Below are 16,774 nucleotides of genomic sequence, written 5' to 3' on the forward strand. Positions count from 1 at the left end.
GAGCCAGTGGTCTCTTGGTAGCCAAGCGATGGCTTGAGAGCCAAGCACTTCAGTGCATCTGCATGTGCGAAGAGGTTGATTTCTACGTATTAGAGAAATTATTTAAAATAGCTTCACCGTGAAATGAAGCAAATATAAAACCATCCAAGATCCTGGCTTCAAAGGCTCATACTTTTGGCTTTGTTCACTTTTTTTTTTTGCAACTAATTTATATTGTTGAAATGTTTACCCCACAACTTTCCCCCATTTATAAAGATTTCAAAGGATTAAATCATTTGCCCAAGGTCATGAAGGCAGCCTTTAGTGGAACTCAAATCTCTCAGTCCTTAAAATACCGTAACCAAACAGCTCCAATCTAGTATAAAATTAGATGTCTGGCTAATGAGAGGTTGAGGGAGATCTGTGAACTTGATCATTAGCTGTCTTGTTTTCAAAGCTAAAGCAGAAAGTTTGGAGAGAACAATTTCTATCGCTGTCTTTCACACGCAGAGATAATGGCAGCTTCAGTATTGTATATCACCTAGATGTTATTGGACTACAGCTTCCACGATCCCTATTAGCCATGTTGGTTGGGGCTGATGGGAGTTGTAGTCCAAAAACATCTGGACAGTTCGGTGAAGGCTGATCTACTTGTGGTGCTGAATGCATAGAGCAAGCCACACAGTCTCCTGGCATTTGGAAGCAACATGCATGGTGGAACACCTTCTTGGTAGCCAAAACTATAATCATCTTTCCATATTCTAAGTCTGCTGAAGAGGCTTTTGGTGTGTAGATGGTCTCTAATCTGATGTAAAAGGGGCATTCTTTCATAGGTATGAAAAGGGGAAGTTAAAAAGAAGATGAGGTGTCCCCCCCCCAATCTCTCTTAAAAAGAGCTTTCTGCTCTGCAAATTACTTTTGTAGACAAGACCCAGCTGGAGTCTTAAGTGGCTGTTTTTGTCAAATCCCATCTGAATCAGATCTGCTGAGGATAAAAAAGCTTTGAGAAATCCAATTCAACCCTCTCCCATCACCTTCTCTTCCTGTCACATCCTTACTGTCCTAAAAGAGAAAAGAAAAAGCCTCAAATTACTGTAGCTTTAAGGCTCTCACGAAGCAATTCCACATTTTTGGATGCAGCTGACCTTCGGACCAATTTCACATTTCTCTCTCCTGGAATTACTTCACTCTTAGCATAGGCAGCAGTTTTAACCAGATTAAATTAGAGGACACCCCCGCCCTGCCCCCGCTTTATTCTTCGAGATAGATTTAAATTCTGTAACTAACGGTAGATGTAATTGACAAAGTTTTTTCACTTGAAAATTATGCTTTGATTACGGGAAATAAGGATGGAACTTCATATCCATCAAAATCTGCAGACGTTCTAGTGCTACCTGTCCAGGACTGCCTATTGGCTATCAAAGGAGATGTACAAGTGAGAGCCTTGTGACTAAGGGCTATGTTTTCTTTACATCAGAACCTTTAAGTTTGATGGCCAATATTTACTCCAAGAAGTTGGTTCTCACATGATTTGGATTTTTTGTGTGGAAGGGGGAAGTCTGGGATGACAGAAGCCATTGCATAGGAGAAGGGCAAGGAAATCATTTCCCACTGAGAGCAATACAAGGCTGTCTTCTTTGGCAATCACTCATAGCCAAGTAAGATTGTCTTCCATAAACACAGTTTTAAGAGTGAGTCTGTAAGTGACTGTGGAGGTCAATTCTGGATCCACACGTCCTTCCACAGTGGAGACATAGGTTTCCGGATGGGAGTTGATCAGGGTGAGGGTTTGCCAAGCGTGCCTTCCTCTTAGCACATTTCTCCCTTTCGTCCTGAGTTCTAGCATCTTCAATGCCCATGGCATCTTTGGTAAAGGCTGTTCTCCAATTGGAGCACTCACAGACCAGTGTTTCCCAGTTGTCAGTATTTATGTCACATTTTTTTTTAGATTTGCCTTGAGAGAATCTTTAAACCTCTTTTGTTGACTACAAGCATTACGCTTTCCATTTTTAAGTCTGGAACAGAGTGGTTGCTTTGGAAGACGATAATCAGGCATCTGTACAACATGACCAGTTCAACAAAGTTGATGTTGAAGAATCATTGCTTCAACACTGGTGATCTTTGCTTCTTCCAGTACACTGGCATTAGTTTGCCTGTCTTCCCAAGTGATGTGTAAAAATTTTCGGATACACTGTTGATGGAATCTTTCAGGGAGTTCGAGATGGTGTTTATAGGTGGTTCATGTTTCACGAGCGTACAGTAAGGTTGGTAGTGCAGTAGTTTTGTAAACAAGCATTTTGGTTTCCCTGCGAATGTCCCGGTCCTCAAACACTCTGCACTTCAATCAGGAGAAAGCTGCACTCACAGAGTTCAGGCATTATACTCCTGCCTTCTGAACAGTGGATGCCCTGCAGAGTCCCACTCTACTTTCTGACTCTTCACCTTCAAGTTTCTACATGCTATGAAGGCTGTTGTAAATATGCTGTTGAAATTCTTACACTGCCAAGTTCTGCACTTAGGCTGTCAGTACCACAGACACATCCTTTTTTCGTACAAATATTAATCACAATGTCAAAAGATGCAATGTCTGTCAGATCACAATGTCAGAAATAATAGGGCCTGTGAACAGAAAATAGAAAACAAATTTTAATTAAAAAATACTACTGGGGATGTGCAATATGTGCAAAAACAATGGAAATCAAGGGCAGTTGTTTTAGACAAAGTCTAGATACTATTGCACACAAAACCTGTCTGCTGATTTTTACATTTCAGAAACAAATGTAAGCCTTGCAACACCGACTTTTGCATCCCAAAATGATTCGTGAAGCACCATTCGGTTCCATATTGATAGAGTATTATTTTTATAAGATTGTATTTGGAAATGATGAATTCAAAGGTTGAAGATTTCACTATGTTTTGAATCTGCTCAAAACTTTTAAAGACTTGCACCCCACCCTACACCCTAAGGTTTGCCAGTTGTCACAAAAAGCAAAATGCAAAAGTTTATATGATGTTTATTCACAATGGGGGTGGGGTGGGGGAGGCAGAGCCCACTTTTACCCTCTATAACAAAGTGGGTAGATCTGGCACTGGAGGAGCCTCACTATCAATCACAGAAACACATAGGGAGCACCTCCCCACCCCCCGGAAGGCTTATATCCCATTGTATCATATTCCCTGTGTCACTATGTGCGTACTACGTAGCGTTCAAATGAGGTGTTCATAAGCTTTCCTGCTTGGGAGGGGGACACACCTGAATGCTAGCTACACAGGTGCCCTCCTCCTCAATTGCTCAGTGATGAGGTCAGCAATATAGAAATCATTTTAAAGAGATTGATTGCGGAATCATATCTTCCCCACTTCGTAGCCCTTGTTTCTTTGTGAGATGTGTTGCCTTGCCAGTCCTGCTGCTGGGATCTCAACGCTTTTCTTCCTACTGTGACTCACTCTCTGAAGCAAGCAATTTCTCTTTGCAGTGAAAGCAGCTCAGCACATGGACTTTCTCAGATTGAGGCAGGTCATCAGGGTCCTGCCTACTGTACTAGTAATGTACAAGTAATGGCAGCAGTGTATTAGAAAGGGGATTCTGTAGCAATCTGGCTTTAACGGGAGCACACGTTCTTTCCCAGGAGTTGATTTCACGGATCGACAGGAATCTGACAACAATTATTTCTTTTGTCCATTGCTCCACACTGAATGCTGAAGAATAAAATACTGGTTGTAATTTCTGTTATGCTTCTTCAGATAGAGGTTTTCTCTGAATTGTTGTAGGACAGAAGGGGTATGGGCCGCTTTAAATCACTCAGCCTTTTATATGCCCATACTCAACAGCTCAATTGAGGAATGCAAATCCACACAGAAGTAGTAAAGAGAGAGAGAGAGAGAGAGAGAGAGAGAGAAAGAGACTGGTATAGAACTCAAAACTTTAGAGTAGGTGTCAGCAACTGGAAGTCCATTGGACAAGTCCAATTTGGCTAGAAACAGAAACAGGATGGGGAGCTGAATGGAGACAGTTGTATCTGTGCCAGCAAAGCTTTCTGACTATCCATTTTAGAGGATGAAAGTTCTGGTACAATGCCTCCCTCCTCAGCCCCACCCTATTCTGGAATCTGAAAAAATGAGACTCAAAAGTCTTCATATTGATTTGCATTCAGTAGCATTCAAAAATCTCCAGTGAGAATTTAGAGAATTCCATGTAAAGCAACTGGAAAATCCAAAATCCCACATAGCTACATTAATAATTTGAGAAGTGATTGGGAGGTGTGCATGTCAAACTTTGCAACATATCTATTTAAAATTTATGTTCTTAATCTCTACCCCCTTTCCCAGGTAATGGGGAGGAATTGCGCTTCCAGCACTAAACATCCTGTTGTTTCACACCTCTTGCTACACGGGTACAGATTAGCATGCTGTTCCCACTGGTTTGGGGAAGATCCCCCTGTTCCCTTACCCATCTCCAAGACAGCCTTCCACCACAGCCTTATGTATTAGGCATTCTCATATTTTGCACTGGATAGAGTCTGTGAGCTCCCCATTTCCCCTTGTGCAACTAGCCTGCAGGTTGCACGTTTACCTAGCATTAAGCTCCAATGAACAAATTGCTAATTTCTTCCAGGTTAATAATGTGCATAGGAACCAGGCTGCAAGAAAGATTGACAGATGAGGTTTTTATAGCAAGCACTGTTAGGCAGATTCACTGCTGCCCAGCAGGCTGGATAAAGTTTGGCATTGTCTTCTCTTCTGGGCGTCTGGGGACTCTGCAATAAGGGAGCACCCTCTGGAGTATGATGGTTGTGACCAGAGGGAACAGCAGGAATGGGCATGTCGAAGCACAGAGGCAGCACTTGATGTGCCAGGGAGGAAAGGAGAAGGAAGCTTGCTCTTCAAACCTGCCATTTTTTCCTCTCCAGGGAAACCTAGCCATAGGGAGAAAATGGGATTGGTGGATGCATATCCTAGCACATTATGTGGAATAGCTTTGAATATTGAAGATTGTGAGGGAAAGTTCCGAAATAACAATGAGCACGCAGTATAGAGGAAGATGGAGAAAAGATTGGGGTTTGAGAGCATTCTGGGGGAACGACTAGAAAAGAAGGCTAACAGAGGACTAAAAACATTTTTATACTGTGTGTGAGTTCAGCTACTAGATTTTGCATTAATGCTTTTCTCCATAAACTATTGTGCAGTTAAAGCCATGGAGCAGTTCAGTTCCCCTTAATCGTGAACTGAATTCTACAGTTATTTCTTTAGCTCTTCCCACAAAAAGGTGGCAGTGGCCATCGCTGAACCAACTCTTTTGCTACATACCTGGTACAGATTGGGGAAAGTAATATTTTAAAAACTGCCTTCTCTTTGAAATTTGATACGCCCATGTTAGGGTTATTGAAGGTGACAGTGGGAATTATTTGTTTGGGGAAGATTTTAGCCGATTCTGCTATACATTGCCACATGAGCTTTGGTACTTCTTTCTCAGTTGTCTTCTCCTTTCTTTCCAACAGAAGAGCTCAGACTTCTATAAGAGTCCTCCATCTTTGCTCCGGCGATTGTATGATGGCCAAGGGATTTCCTATGAGGCACTGCTCAGACTGTCAGGCAAAGAGGAAGTCAGTAAGTCCTGTTCCCTTCACCTTCCGAATAGTTACGGCAGTTTCCCATGAAACAGAAGAGTAAATTTGGCATTTAGGCAACTCAAGTCACCTTGGTTACTTGAAAAGCCTTTTTTGTAAGCTGCTTTGAGGCTTTTGCTTACAATCAAGAGGTATATAAATTTTATGAAATAAAAATAAAGTATGAAATAAAAAAACTGAAAATGGGACATTTTTATGTTTCTCGTTCGAAGTACGTTCTATGAAGTCTACTTTACAATAGCAGTAAGCATTCCAGCAGAGAGCCAGACAAGCTATGCATGGAATAGAATAGATTTGGGGGTTGCCTTCACATATATGAGCCATCCTCAGATTTCTGTTGTAATTATTACAATCCAAGGAGCTTGAGATTTTTCACCTTCCCACCACTTCAAAATGCTAATTATTTTTTTAAATCTGCACAACGACTCTGTGTAGTAGGCTAGTCTGAGAGACAGTGACTGCCCCAAGGTCATTGAATGTGCTTAACAGCTGAATGGGGAACTGAGCTCTGCTCTCCCTCCCAGGTCCTAGTCCAACATTTGGACGAAGGGGATATTTGCAGCGGCAGCCAGAAATGTAAATCTAAGTGCAGGACGAGCCACACCTACAACAAAATGGACATTGTGTGTGAGAGTTTAATCACCTTTGGATTTGGGATGGGAAAATTTCTAGAGAGAATTGGGAATATTTCTATTAACGCAAAATGCAAGCTGTATTTCCTGGCAGGAATAACAATAACACCTTAAGATATCAAAAGATGTAACCAACACCTGAAAGTGTCATTCAGTGACAAAAGTTTTCAGCCCAATTATTTCAGAATATTCTTGATGACACCATTGGTCATCAGCAGTTAAATAGGCTATGCACTGGAATCCTAATGAAAACATGAACACACAAAGGGGAAAAAATGAAATAAAGACTTAAAAGAGGTGTAGAACACCATTTGCTTGTGTATTAGCATAATCTCTTAAAGCACCCAGTACATCAAGGGCCTTGATAAGTAAGCCCCCTGCTGACTATTAGAAAGCACACTGCTCCCTGGAAAGTAAGTTAAGTCCATAGATCTTCACCCAAAGTATTTAAGATCTTAATCTTAAATTAAAAACTCACTACTTAAGTCCCAGCAGGCATCTGTTCCACTTTACAAACCAGTCATGGCTTGGAGATGTGTATTGTGCCTTGGTAGCCCAGAACCCCTGTTCTTTCTTTTTTTCAGATCCTCAGGCACTTGCCTCTTCCCAGAAACGTAAGTCAGCTCTTATTTTGCTTGCTTTGCACACCAGGAGGTCCCTGGGCTATGGCTTGATCCCTAAGGATAGCTTGAAGCAGCTGTTGAAGGGTGAGGCTAAGGGCTCAACCAGACTTGCGCTTGCTCTGCCACTTCCCCCGGGAAAACCCAATCTTTACCGCTGAATCAGAGCAAACATCAGGTTTTCTCCAAATTGACGTTTGCTCCAATTTAGCACTAAAGAGTGGGTTTTCTGGGGGGAAACAGCGGGGCAAAGGCTTGGACCTGTGGCTAGAAAGCACAGGATGAGATGAAAAACGCTCATACTCCTGCTTTCTAGGCACAGAACAAGTGGAAGTTTGGACAAGCCCTAAGGTTGCTAGTGCATTTATGGTGGAGGAAACATTTTCATGAGAGTCACAGTCTAATAAGGTTTTTAAACCATGCGTAAAAAGCAGAAGAAGCTGAAATGGGGCTCTTTGCCTCATCTCCAGCCACCCATATCTTTCACTCTGGGGGGTTTCTGTCCTCTCTCTTCCCCTATGGTACTTGGCATTTATAGCATGACCAGTCCAGGCCAATGGCTTCACTGAAGCCAGGATTCCCAATGGCACTGCAGTAAGAGTGATGGAAGTAGTTCCTAGGATGACTGGAATAAGAATTAGGTAGAAGTGTGTGCAGGTGAGACGGGGGACAGCATGTAAGAATGATAGAATGAGACAGGAAGAAGAAAAGAGAGCAGTTTTCTGCTCGTGATAAAAAGTGATGAGAGAGTGAAAAGAAGACTTCTGACTGTTGATTAAGACTGCAATCCTACACACACTTACCCAGGAGTAAGTCCCATTTTACCCGAATAGATAGGTAAAGGATTGTTCTGTAATGCTGCAGTCCTAAACCTGGTTAGTGAGGAGTAACCTCCAATTAACTCTTTGGGCTTACCTCTGAGTAAACATGCAAAGGATTACAATTGAAAGCAATGCCCCACAGGGGGAAAAGAACCTGTTATCTTTGCCACCGTCGGTTCCAGATGATGATGATGATTATATTATTATTATTATTATTATTATTATTATTATTACTACTACTACTATTATTATTATAATTATTATTATTCCCTGCCCATCTGAGTGTGCTGCCACAGAATAGGCAATGGCAGGAGGTATGACAAAGAAAAGATGGCTGGAATCTCTTAAGATGAATGAATGCAGATGGTTATAGCACACAAGTGAGAGATGAATGTCGGGGAACAGATGACCAAAGACAGATTTCTCTCTCATATATATACATTTACTTGGCTTTCCTGCTTCACCTGCTCGCTGTGCCCACTGCTATCATGATGCAGTTGGCATGACCATGTGTTGTCAGTTACACAAACTGCTCCATGACACTTTTTTTAAACAGAAACATTATATATTAAGAAATGAATGAAGTGTTCAGCATGATACTGATATTCCATAAGTTCCTCAACTTACAATCAGCAATATCTCCCTTTCTGAGAAGCTGGTTTAAAATGGTGGCGGCAGTGTGTTATTTACAGAAACTTATTTGTGACCATTGTACTTGTGACCATTGGAGTCACCCCTGATGATCAGAATTCAAGTATCTAATCAGAGCCTACAAGAAAGGCACCCAAACACCACCATAGCAGATTTAGAAGCTATTCATTACAATAGTCCTGTTGTTTCTTTTCTAAAATCTGAAATCCAGCTGATACTTTGACCTGTTGTAACCCTCTTGTTTTAAAGGTATAATGGTCGGAGCTAAACAATATAAATTGAAAGCTTTCGCAGATGACCTAGTATTGACACTACAGGAGCCAGAATCTAGCACCAAAAGAGTATTAGAACTGATCCAAGAGTTTGGTCATGTAGCAGGATTTAAGTTGAATAAGTTAAAAAACAAAGTTCTTGAGAAAAATTTAATAATGACTGAGAGAGAGAGGTTTCAGAATGAGACAGGTTTAACAGTGGTTAAGAAGGTGAAATATCTGGGGATTAACATGACAGCTAAAAATGGGAATTTATTCAAGGATAATTATGAAAAGTGTTGGTCGGACGTTAAAAGGGATTTAGAAATATGGTCAAACTTGAAGCTTTCCTTGCTGGGCCGAATTGCTGTTATCAAGATGAATGTATTGCCAAGAATGCTGTTTTTGTTTCAATCGTTACAAATATTAGATAAAATGGACTGTTTCAAGAAGTGGCAGAGAGACATTTCTAAATTTGTCTGGCAGGGCAAGAAACCCAGAATAAAATTTAAAATATTAACTGATGCTAAGGAAAGAGGGGGATTTGCCCTGCCAGACCTTAAACTTTATTATGAATCAGCAGCTTTTTGCTGGTTGAAGGACTGGCTGCTTCTTGAGAACACAGACATTTTGGACTTAGAAGGTTTCAATAATGCTTTTGGATGGCATGCATACTTGTGGTACGACAAGGTTAAAGCTCGTAAGGCATTTAAAATCCATATTGTCAGGAAAGCATTGTTTAATGTCTGGATACAATATAAAGACTTACTTGAAAATAAAACCCCAAGGTGGTTGTCACCAATGGAGGCAAAAGCTCAAAAAAGGCTCAATATGGAGGCCAAGTGGCCAAAATATTGGGAGATTTTGGAGCAAGAAGGAGATAAATTGAAATTGCAGAGTTTTGAGAAATTAAAAGATAGAGTGCGAGATTGGCTTCACTATTATCAAATAAGAGAGGTATATAATTTGGACAAAAAAATTGGCTTCCAGGTGGAAAAATCAAAGTTGGAAACAGAACTGTTAGATCCCAAAACTAAGATACTTTCAAGAATGTATAACTTGCTGTTAAAATGGAATACTCAAGATGAAACGGTTAAATCTGCTATGATTAAATGGGCACAGGATGTTGGACATAATATTATGTTTGCTGACTGGGAACAGTTGTGGAACACAGGTATGAAATTTACGGCATGTAATGCTTTAAGAGAGAATATTATGAAAATGATATACAGGTGGTACATGACACCAGTCAAGCTCGCAAAAATCTATCACTTGCCCGATAATAAATGTTGGAAATGTAAAGAAACTGAAGGTACATTCTTTCACCTTTGGTGGACATGCCCAAAGTTTAAGGCCTTCTGGGAAATGATATACAATGAATTGAAAAAGGTATTTAAATATACCTTTCTGAAGAAACCAGAGGCCTTCCTCTTGGGCATTGTCGGCCAATTGGTGCCAAAGAAGGACAGAACTTTTTTTATGTATGCAACAACAGCAGCAAGAATACTCATTGCAAAGCATTGGAAGACACAAGATTTACCCACCATGGAAGAATGGCTGATGAAGGTGTTGGACTATATGGAACTGGCAGAAATGACTGGCAGAATCCGCAACCAGGGAGAAGAGTCGGTGGAAGAAGATTGGAAGAAATTTAAAGACTACTTGCAGAAATACTGTAAAATTAAGGAATGTTAGAATGATGTTGGATGGAAAATAAGTGGTATTGGTAAAAAGTTTTACAAGAATATGCAAGTATGGATTGATAAAGGTTAAAATATATATTTACAATAGGTGATGATATTGAGCTATGAAAAATGGTAGAGGGTAAGGATTAGCTGAAAGGACTTTTTAAATGGGAATACAAAAGGGGAGGTGTGAGGAGGTCAAAGAATTAAGGAAATGAGACTAAGGACTATTGAAAGATGGAGTTAATATTGTATTTTTTTGTTTTCTTTCTTATATTTTGCTATTATGATTTTTTCTTATATATATATGCTTTTCCTATGTGTGTTTTTTCTCACTTTTTTTCTTTAGTTTGTTATTTTTTCTATTTTGTATTGTGTGATTATATGTTTGTGTTTAAAACTTTAATAAATATTTATATATATATATAAAGTAACCCTCTGACAGTAACCCTCTTTTTTTTCTCTGTAGGAGATATGCATGATTTCTTTGTTGGACTCATGGGGAAAAGGACCACAGACCCTGGTAAGTGTGTAAGCCAAGAGATTTCACAATCAAACACACTCCTTGAAAATCTTGATAGGCTTCAATAGATTTCTTGGAAAGTACAGTAAGGGTTCTTTCTTTCAACTTTCTAATTCTTAGGCAGGGCTGTGTGTTTGATGCAGTTCTATGGAAACGAAGGAGGAAAAACCCAAAACACGGCATTAGTTTTAGAATGCAGTTTCATGGGAATCTGAGTTTTCATTTTAAAAAGCAATTACCTGGTGGGTTTGGTGGTTAAGGGCCAATATCCAGGGCTTCATCTTTTCAGATTGCATTAAACTAGATCATACAGCAGTGGAGAAGGTGGAACATGGTAAAGCAGCTACAGCTAAAAGGAAAGCAAAGAACAAGGGTAAGGGAGGAGGAAGGAGAAACTGTCATATTTGTAGTGGGTGATTTCTATTTCTTGTTTGGTCTCCTCTATCCCTGGACAAATGGAACTGCAGAAACAGAATCTGGCTATAGCTTGTTTCTTCCCTCCCCACCTTCTATAGTTGGTCCTCAGGATAAGCACACTCGTTCCTTCAGCTTTCCTCATAGAGACCTTCCATCTTAATGACCACCATTTGAGGTGTAACCAACAGGAGTGAGATGTGTCCCATCGCTAATGCATGTCTGAATCAATATACTCTCAGAAGAAACTCCATGTGCCCATAGTGGTTATTTATGACTGTCTGAAATGGAAATATTATTCACTCATAACTCAAGAGTTGAATGAAGAAATAAATTCTGCCATGTTAACTGATTGTAAAGGTTGGGAAACCGGGCAAGGAATCCTTTGATGCCATTACCTTTGAGTTAGAGGGAAGATGTAGTACTCACCAAAGGGACTGAACAGAAATGCCTCTGGGAAAAATTAACTTGCTTCATTCTCTAATTTCAGATAATCCCACAGATGTCAATAAGGGAACACTCACTGGTTTTGGCGACCTAAAGTATTCATTGAATGCAGAATGAGGTAAGGAAGAAGGGACCCAGAACCTGACTATAAGGGAGAGGGATTCTTTGAAATACTGCTTCACACACACACACACACACACACACACACACACACACACACACCAATACATGCACAAATGCAAACACAAGTGCACTCACACCTGCTCATACATTTTTCTTTTGTGGTTAAGTTGAAGTGTAGATTCCTGCCCCTCATCATAGAAGAACAATATGTTGATCTCCAGGCATTCCCAGTGCAAGTCAGAGGCACATTGCAGATGCCACAAACCTGGCACCAATGCCATCTATTCAGTACAACAGGAGCAGGGGAAAAGGATATTTAAAGAGAAATGCTCATACAAGGAACAAAGCTACTTTGATAGGTTGCTGTAGGTAGACCTAGAGACCATGACAAGTCCAACTTTGATGGGTTCACAAGATTGTAATTTACAAGTGGGAAAATTACACTAGAATTGGTTAGCCCAGTCACTTTTCTGGAAGAAAGCAATGGACAAGAAGTGGTCATGAAATTATTTTCAGAAATCTTATGACATGGTATGGCTAGTAGGAGAGAGTAAACTCATAGCTTTTTTTCCCTTTGTGTCTTTAGAATGAGTTTATCCTCTTCTCTTAACTGTATCATTTCATTCATAAAATGGGTGGAATTGATCAAGGGGTGGCTTTCAGGAGGCAATCTTTCCAACTTGGTTAAGAAAATAAAAGAGAAAGTTACATGTCCTTAAGGTAAAGGTAAAGGGACCCCTGGCCGTTAAGTCCTTATTGCAGCATAAAACTATCCTTCTTCTTCTGTTACATGAGGACTATGTTATATGCCAAAGCTGCTTTTTCAGCCATCTGGGAAAACACTTACCATCTACATCAGGCTGTTAACAGCCAACTGCAACTCCTTTTGATGCCATTTCTCCAATTAGCATAGTGAATGGGTATGTGACCTCCTTTTTTGTTAACTCTTCAGTTCCAATAATTTGGTGAATGACAGTAGTTATTCCATGAATATGAATTTGTGATGTAATTTCAATGCTGTTGCTGATAAGCCAATGACACTTAGACTGTAGAACAATGCTTTCCCTCAGAGCCACTAACTTCTAAATGCTATGCATTTTCAGGATACAGAAAAATCAAGCATTTTGGGAACCTCACACAGATGAATCAACACTATGCCCACTACTTTCTACTAGTTGGCTCCTGTGCTTCTGTGTGTGTCTACAAGAATTCTATATATTTAACTGAACACTGTTAGCATGTGGGTGTATGTTGTTGGTATAATGTTTGTGTATACAATACCTAAGTGATGCTGCATGTGTGAAATGGCTATATCGTTGGCTTCACACTTCAGACCTTGTTCCCACGTCACTTCAAACACAACTCTGAAACAGAGTTAATGCAGTGGAGTCAGTTCACGAATTCAAATTCAGTTATGAGTCACTTGGTAATAAGACAGTGACTCAGCGGCACATAATTTGTCAAAACACTTTCTAGTATGAAATGCAGCTAAAAAATTTTAAACTGTATTTAATAACCTGTGTCTTGCTTTTCTCTGTCTAAGGTTGAACCCAACGTAGGTAAAAGCCAAAATAATCAAATAAGACAATAAACCACAACCACAATAAACCACAATAAACCACAGCAACTACTAAAATCCATAAAATATGCAAATTTCATTGCCATTCAGAACTAGAAGCAAGCATTGATGTATCTAATGATGCAACAGGTGGTGGCCTTTTTTCGTGTTCCATCCTGCCAACATTGCAGATGGCAGTGGAAGTAACAAAGGTCAATTCCAGACTGTTGCTCTTTTGTGGGTGGGATTCAATACCATATCCACACAAATTCATGTTCTACAAAGTGGATTTCTTGTGCCAGAAACCTGATTCTGAGGAAATTAGGCCTTTTGAAGTAAGGAGGGGCATGTGAAAATGCACTGGGAAGTGTGGGATAACAATTGCTTGATGTCACATTGTATGCAAACAAATAATAATAATCAGTAATGAGATTACCTGGAAGCGACTGTGTACTATGCAATCCATGAAGCAGCAGGAATCTCTATAAATATGTAAAAAATGGTTGCTAGATTTTAAAGGATTTTAAAAATAATATAGAATAGGCAATAACCAAGTTTTTTTTAATATTTCAGATCCAAGATTAGTAATGAATATAGTTTGCTCCCCCCTCCCTCCCTCTGTCTCACTGTCTTTAATATTACATAATTAGTACTGAACTCAGATGCAATTGTCTTTTATGCATTTTTTTTACAGAAACCTGTACAAAATAATTAAATGCCCCTCTAGCTCAGATTGAAATCTGAATTTTTAAATTACCCACCTAAAAGTCTTGGCTACTATTTTGGACACAATCGTTGAACCAATGCTTTGATAGTTCTCATCAATAATAACGTTTCCACACTGGGTGTGCAAATTTGGCTTGCCAAGCTGATCTCACTGTTGCACATACTTGAGGGATAAACAAAAGCTGAACAAGGCAGTAGCATGGGCCTGTAGGATACAGATCAGGTGTGCACATTATGTTCCAAAAGCAGCCATCCCCACTGGAAAACTGATACAAAACTGCTTAATCTTGAGCAAGTGCCATTGAAATTCTTGCTCCAATAGAGAAACTGAAGTAATAGTTTTGGTTTAACAAACAAAACATTGGAAATGTGTTGTTCTGAGTGAAACACAAAAGCTTGCTGTGGGTTAAACCACAGAGCCTAGGACTTGCCAATCAGAAGGTCGGCGGTTCGAATCCCCGCGACGGGGTGAGCTCCCATTGCTCGGTCCCTGCTCCTGCCAACCTAGCAGTTCGAAAGCACATGTAAGTGCAAGTAGATAAATAGGTACCACTCCGGCGGGAAGGTAAATGGTGTTTCTGTGCACTGCTCCGGTTCGCCAGAAGCGGCTTAGTCATGCTGGCCACATGACCCAGAAGCTGTATGCCAGCTCCCTCGGCCAATAAAGCGATTCCAAGACAGGGAACTGTGCTGAATGTTGGAACCAATTTAACTTCAGCCTTCTCTGCCCCCCTTGATCTCTCATACAGGTATCCATGTAGGAGTGTGGACAGTCACAATGTCTGCAGGACCTCAAGAAACCAACACAAAGCTGATTTCATCCACCAAAGCCCAGCACACTCTCAACCAAACCAGAACCCTTTGGTGTACTATGGAGACCTCATATTGTCCTGTGCTTCCTTGTTGCCATGTTCTTTTCCTTAATTCTGCCCTTTATTCCAGCCTTTTCCTCACTGTAACTCTCTAGTGTTCACTGTTTGGGAATTTTGAAAGTAACCCTTCCCCATGGTGCTTTGGCCCTCTGTGCAAAATCACCCTCCCTGCCCACCCTTTTGTGGCACAGATTAAGAACACCTCAAAATCTTCTACAATTACAGGGTTTTTACTTATGACCTGCCACTGTGTGTCTCTCGTTCTTTCTTTGTTATTTAATAAAATTGTGGAGGGGATTCTGCTGTCACAAAACGAACCAACACAGTTTAAAATGGTGTAACTTACTGGCCTACAGCGCAAGTTGTTGATGAGAGTCTGGGCATAGTTCAATCATAAAAAGCTATGATCTGTGCACATAAAGTCCCTGGCTCAATTCCCAGTATCTCTGATTGAAAACTATCTCAGGTGCGGATGGCTAGGAAACACTTCTGCCTTAAGCACTGAAACACTCAGAGAATATTATAAAATCCTGGTTAGCAGGATAGAGCGTTCCTTGGTCTCACAGCGTCAGCTAGAAATTTGTCTCTTGAGCTGCTTCTTCGTGTATTTACATTCCCCAACTCTAAGTTCCCCAGCCTCCTCAGCACCACAGACTTTTGACTACCCCTTTCTGCCAATAACACAGCACCTCTGTTAATTATTTTTTCAAATGAGATGGACCTGGCCTCAGACCTGCTTGGAAGTTGAGCCAGATAGGTGGAACTGCTAGAATGTAGCCTCACTGAAAGTTAATTCACTGGAACTGGGCTCCGAAGTTTGAGTTAACCTTTTTCTATTTCCTGGGCCTGGGTAGAGGTTTTTTCTTTTCCAAGGATGGAGAACCTGTGGCTCCAGCTCCCACCTGCCCCAGCCAGTTTCGTCAGGGATGATGGGTGTTGTGATCCAGCAGTGGAGTGGTGCTGGTTTCTCATGCCTTCTTCAGCCATGCTTAATATCAGAATCCAAAAGCCTTGATGGAGCAAACTAATATTCCATTCTAGTCCTGCATTCGGTTTCCAGCGGTGGCCAGCCACATCAGCCTTCAAAATTTATCACGGAATTCATTTAAAATTACTCTACACATTTCTTTTCTGCTGTCTGTGGAGGAAATTGTCCTGTGCTAAACACCCATGGTCAGAATTGTTACCGTACTGAGCTAAATGAACTCAGCATACGGTGGCTTCATGCATTTGCATTGTAACAGACAGCACAAAAGAGTGATTGAAAGCAACCGTTGCAGATTTACCATAATTGCAAAACAGCCCTTATGTTCAACATTCTACCACTGTTCATTTTACATAAAATTAACGCACACGGCAAAGTTTGCATATTTAGTAGCCTACAGTATCTTATTTTGCTGCGTGATTCTATCACAAGTAATAGTGTGTTCTTTTTGTTCCTCCCATTTATTTTGTTTGGCAATTTATGTAAGGTAATTCAATTAAGTATGATTCACTAATTACTATTTTATTACTGTTATTTCTTTAATGCATATCAATATATCTCATAATATGCTGTTTTTGATTATGCCTGCCTGGGCTGTGAGGTACATCACGCTACTAAATGTATCTCTTAACTTAATTATTTCTGGAGGAGCCATGTAGGCAGTCTGTATTCAGTCTGCTCCCACCACTATTATGGGAAGCAGTGTACGTATGACGTTAGCTACAATCCATATCTATTCTGTATTTATCCTGTCACTTCTTATGAAAGTGATGCATTTTGATGCAGTTTTCCCCAACCTAGCTTCAATCCAAATTGAGAAAAACCTTTCTATGTGCATTCACTAATCTTATCTGCTTTGG

The 16,774-nt window shown here is 40.3% G+C and overlaps 1 protein-coding gene across 2 annotated transcripts in view; it reads left to right on the forward strand.

Moving 5' to 3' along the window:
* Positions 1 to 15,176, forward strand: part of TAC3 (tachykinin precursor 3) — a 30,625-nt gene extending 15,449 nt beyond the window's left edge. For both annotated transcript variants that reach the window (XM_053372103.1, XM_053372093.1), the window contains 5 exons: positions 5,478 to 5,586; positions 6,823 to 6,852; positions 10,736 to 10,789; positions 11,694 to 11,768; positions 14,807 to 15,176. In XM_053372103.1, coding sequence (XP_053228078.1) covers positions 5,478 to 5,586; positions 6,823 to 6,852; positions 10,736 to 10,789; positions 11,694 to 11,767 — 267 coding nt within the window. In that variant the 3' untranslated portion in view covers position 11,768; positions 14,807 to 15,176. The remainder of the gene's footprint in view (positions 1 to 5,477; positions 5,587 to 6,822; positions 6,853 to 10,735; positions 10,790 to 11,693; positions 11,769 to 14,806) is intronic.
* The last annotated feature ends 1,598 nt before the right edge of the window (positions 15,177 to 16,774 follow it).

Source organism: Podarcis raffonei, chromosome 2 (assembly GCF_027172205.1).
Source record: "Podarcis raffonei isolate rPodRaf1 chromosome 2, rPodRaf1.pri, whole genome shotgun sequence".
In the NCBI taxonomy this organism is placed as follows: Eukaryota; Metazoa; Chordata; class Lepidosauria; order Squamata; family Lacertidae; genus Podarcis; species Podarcis raffonei.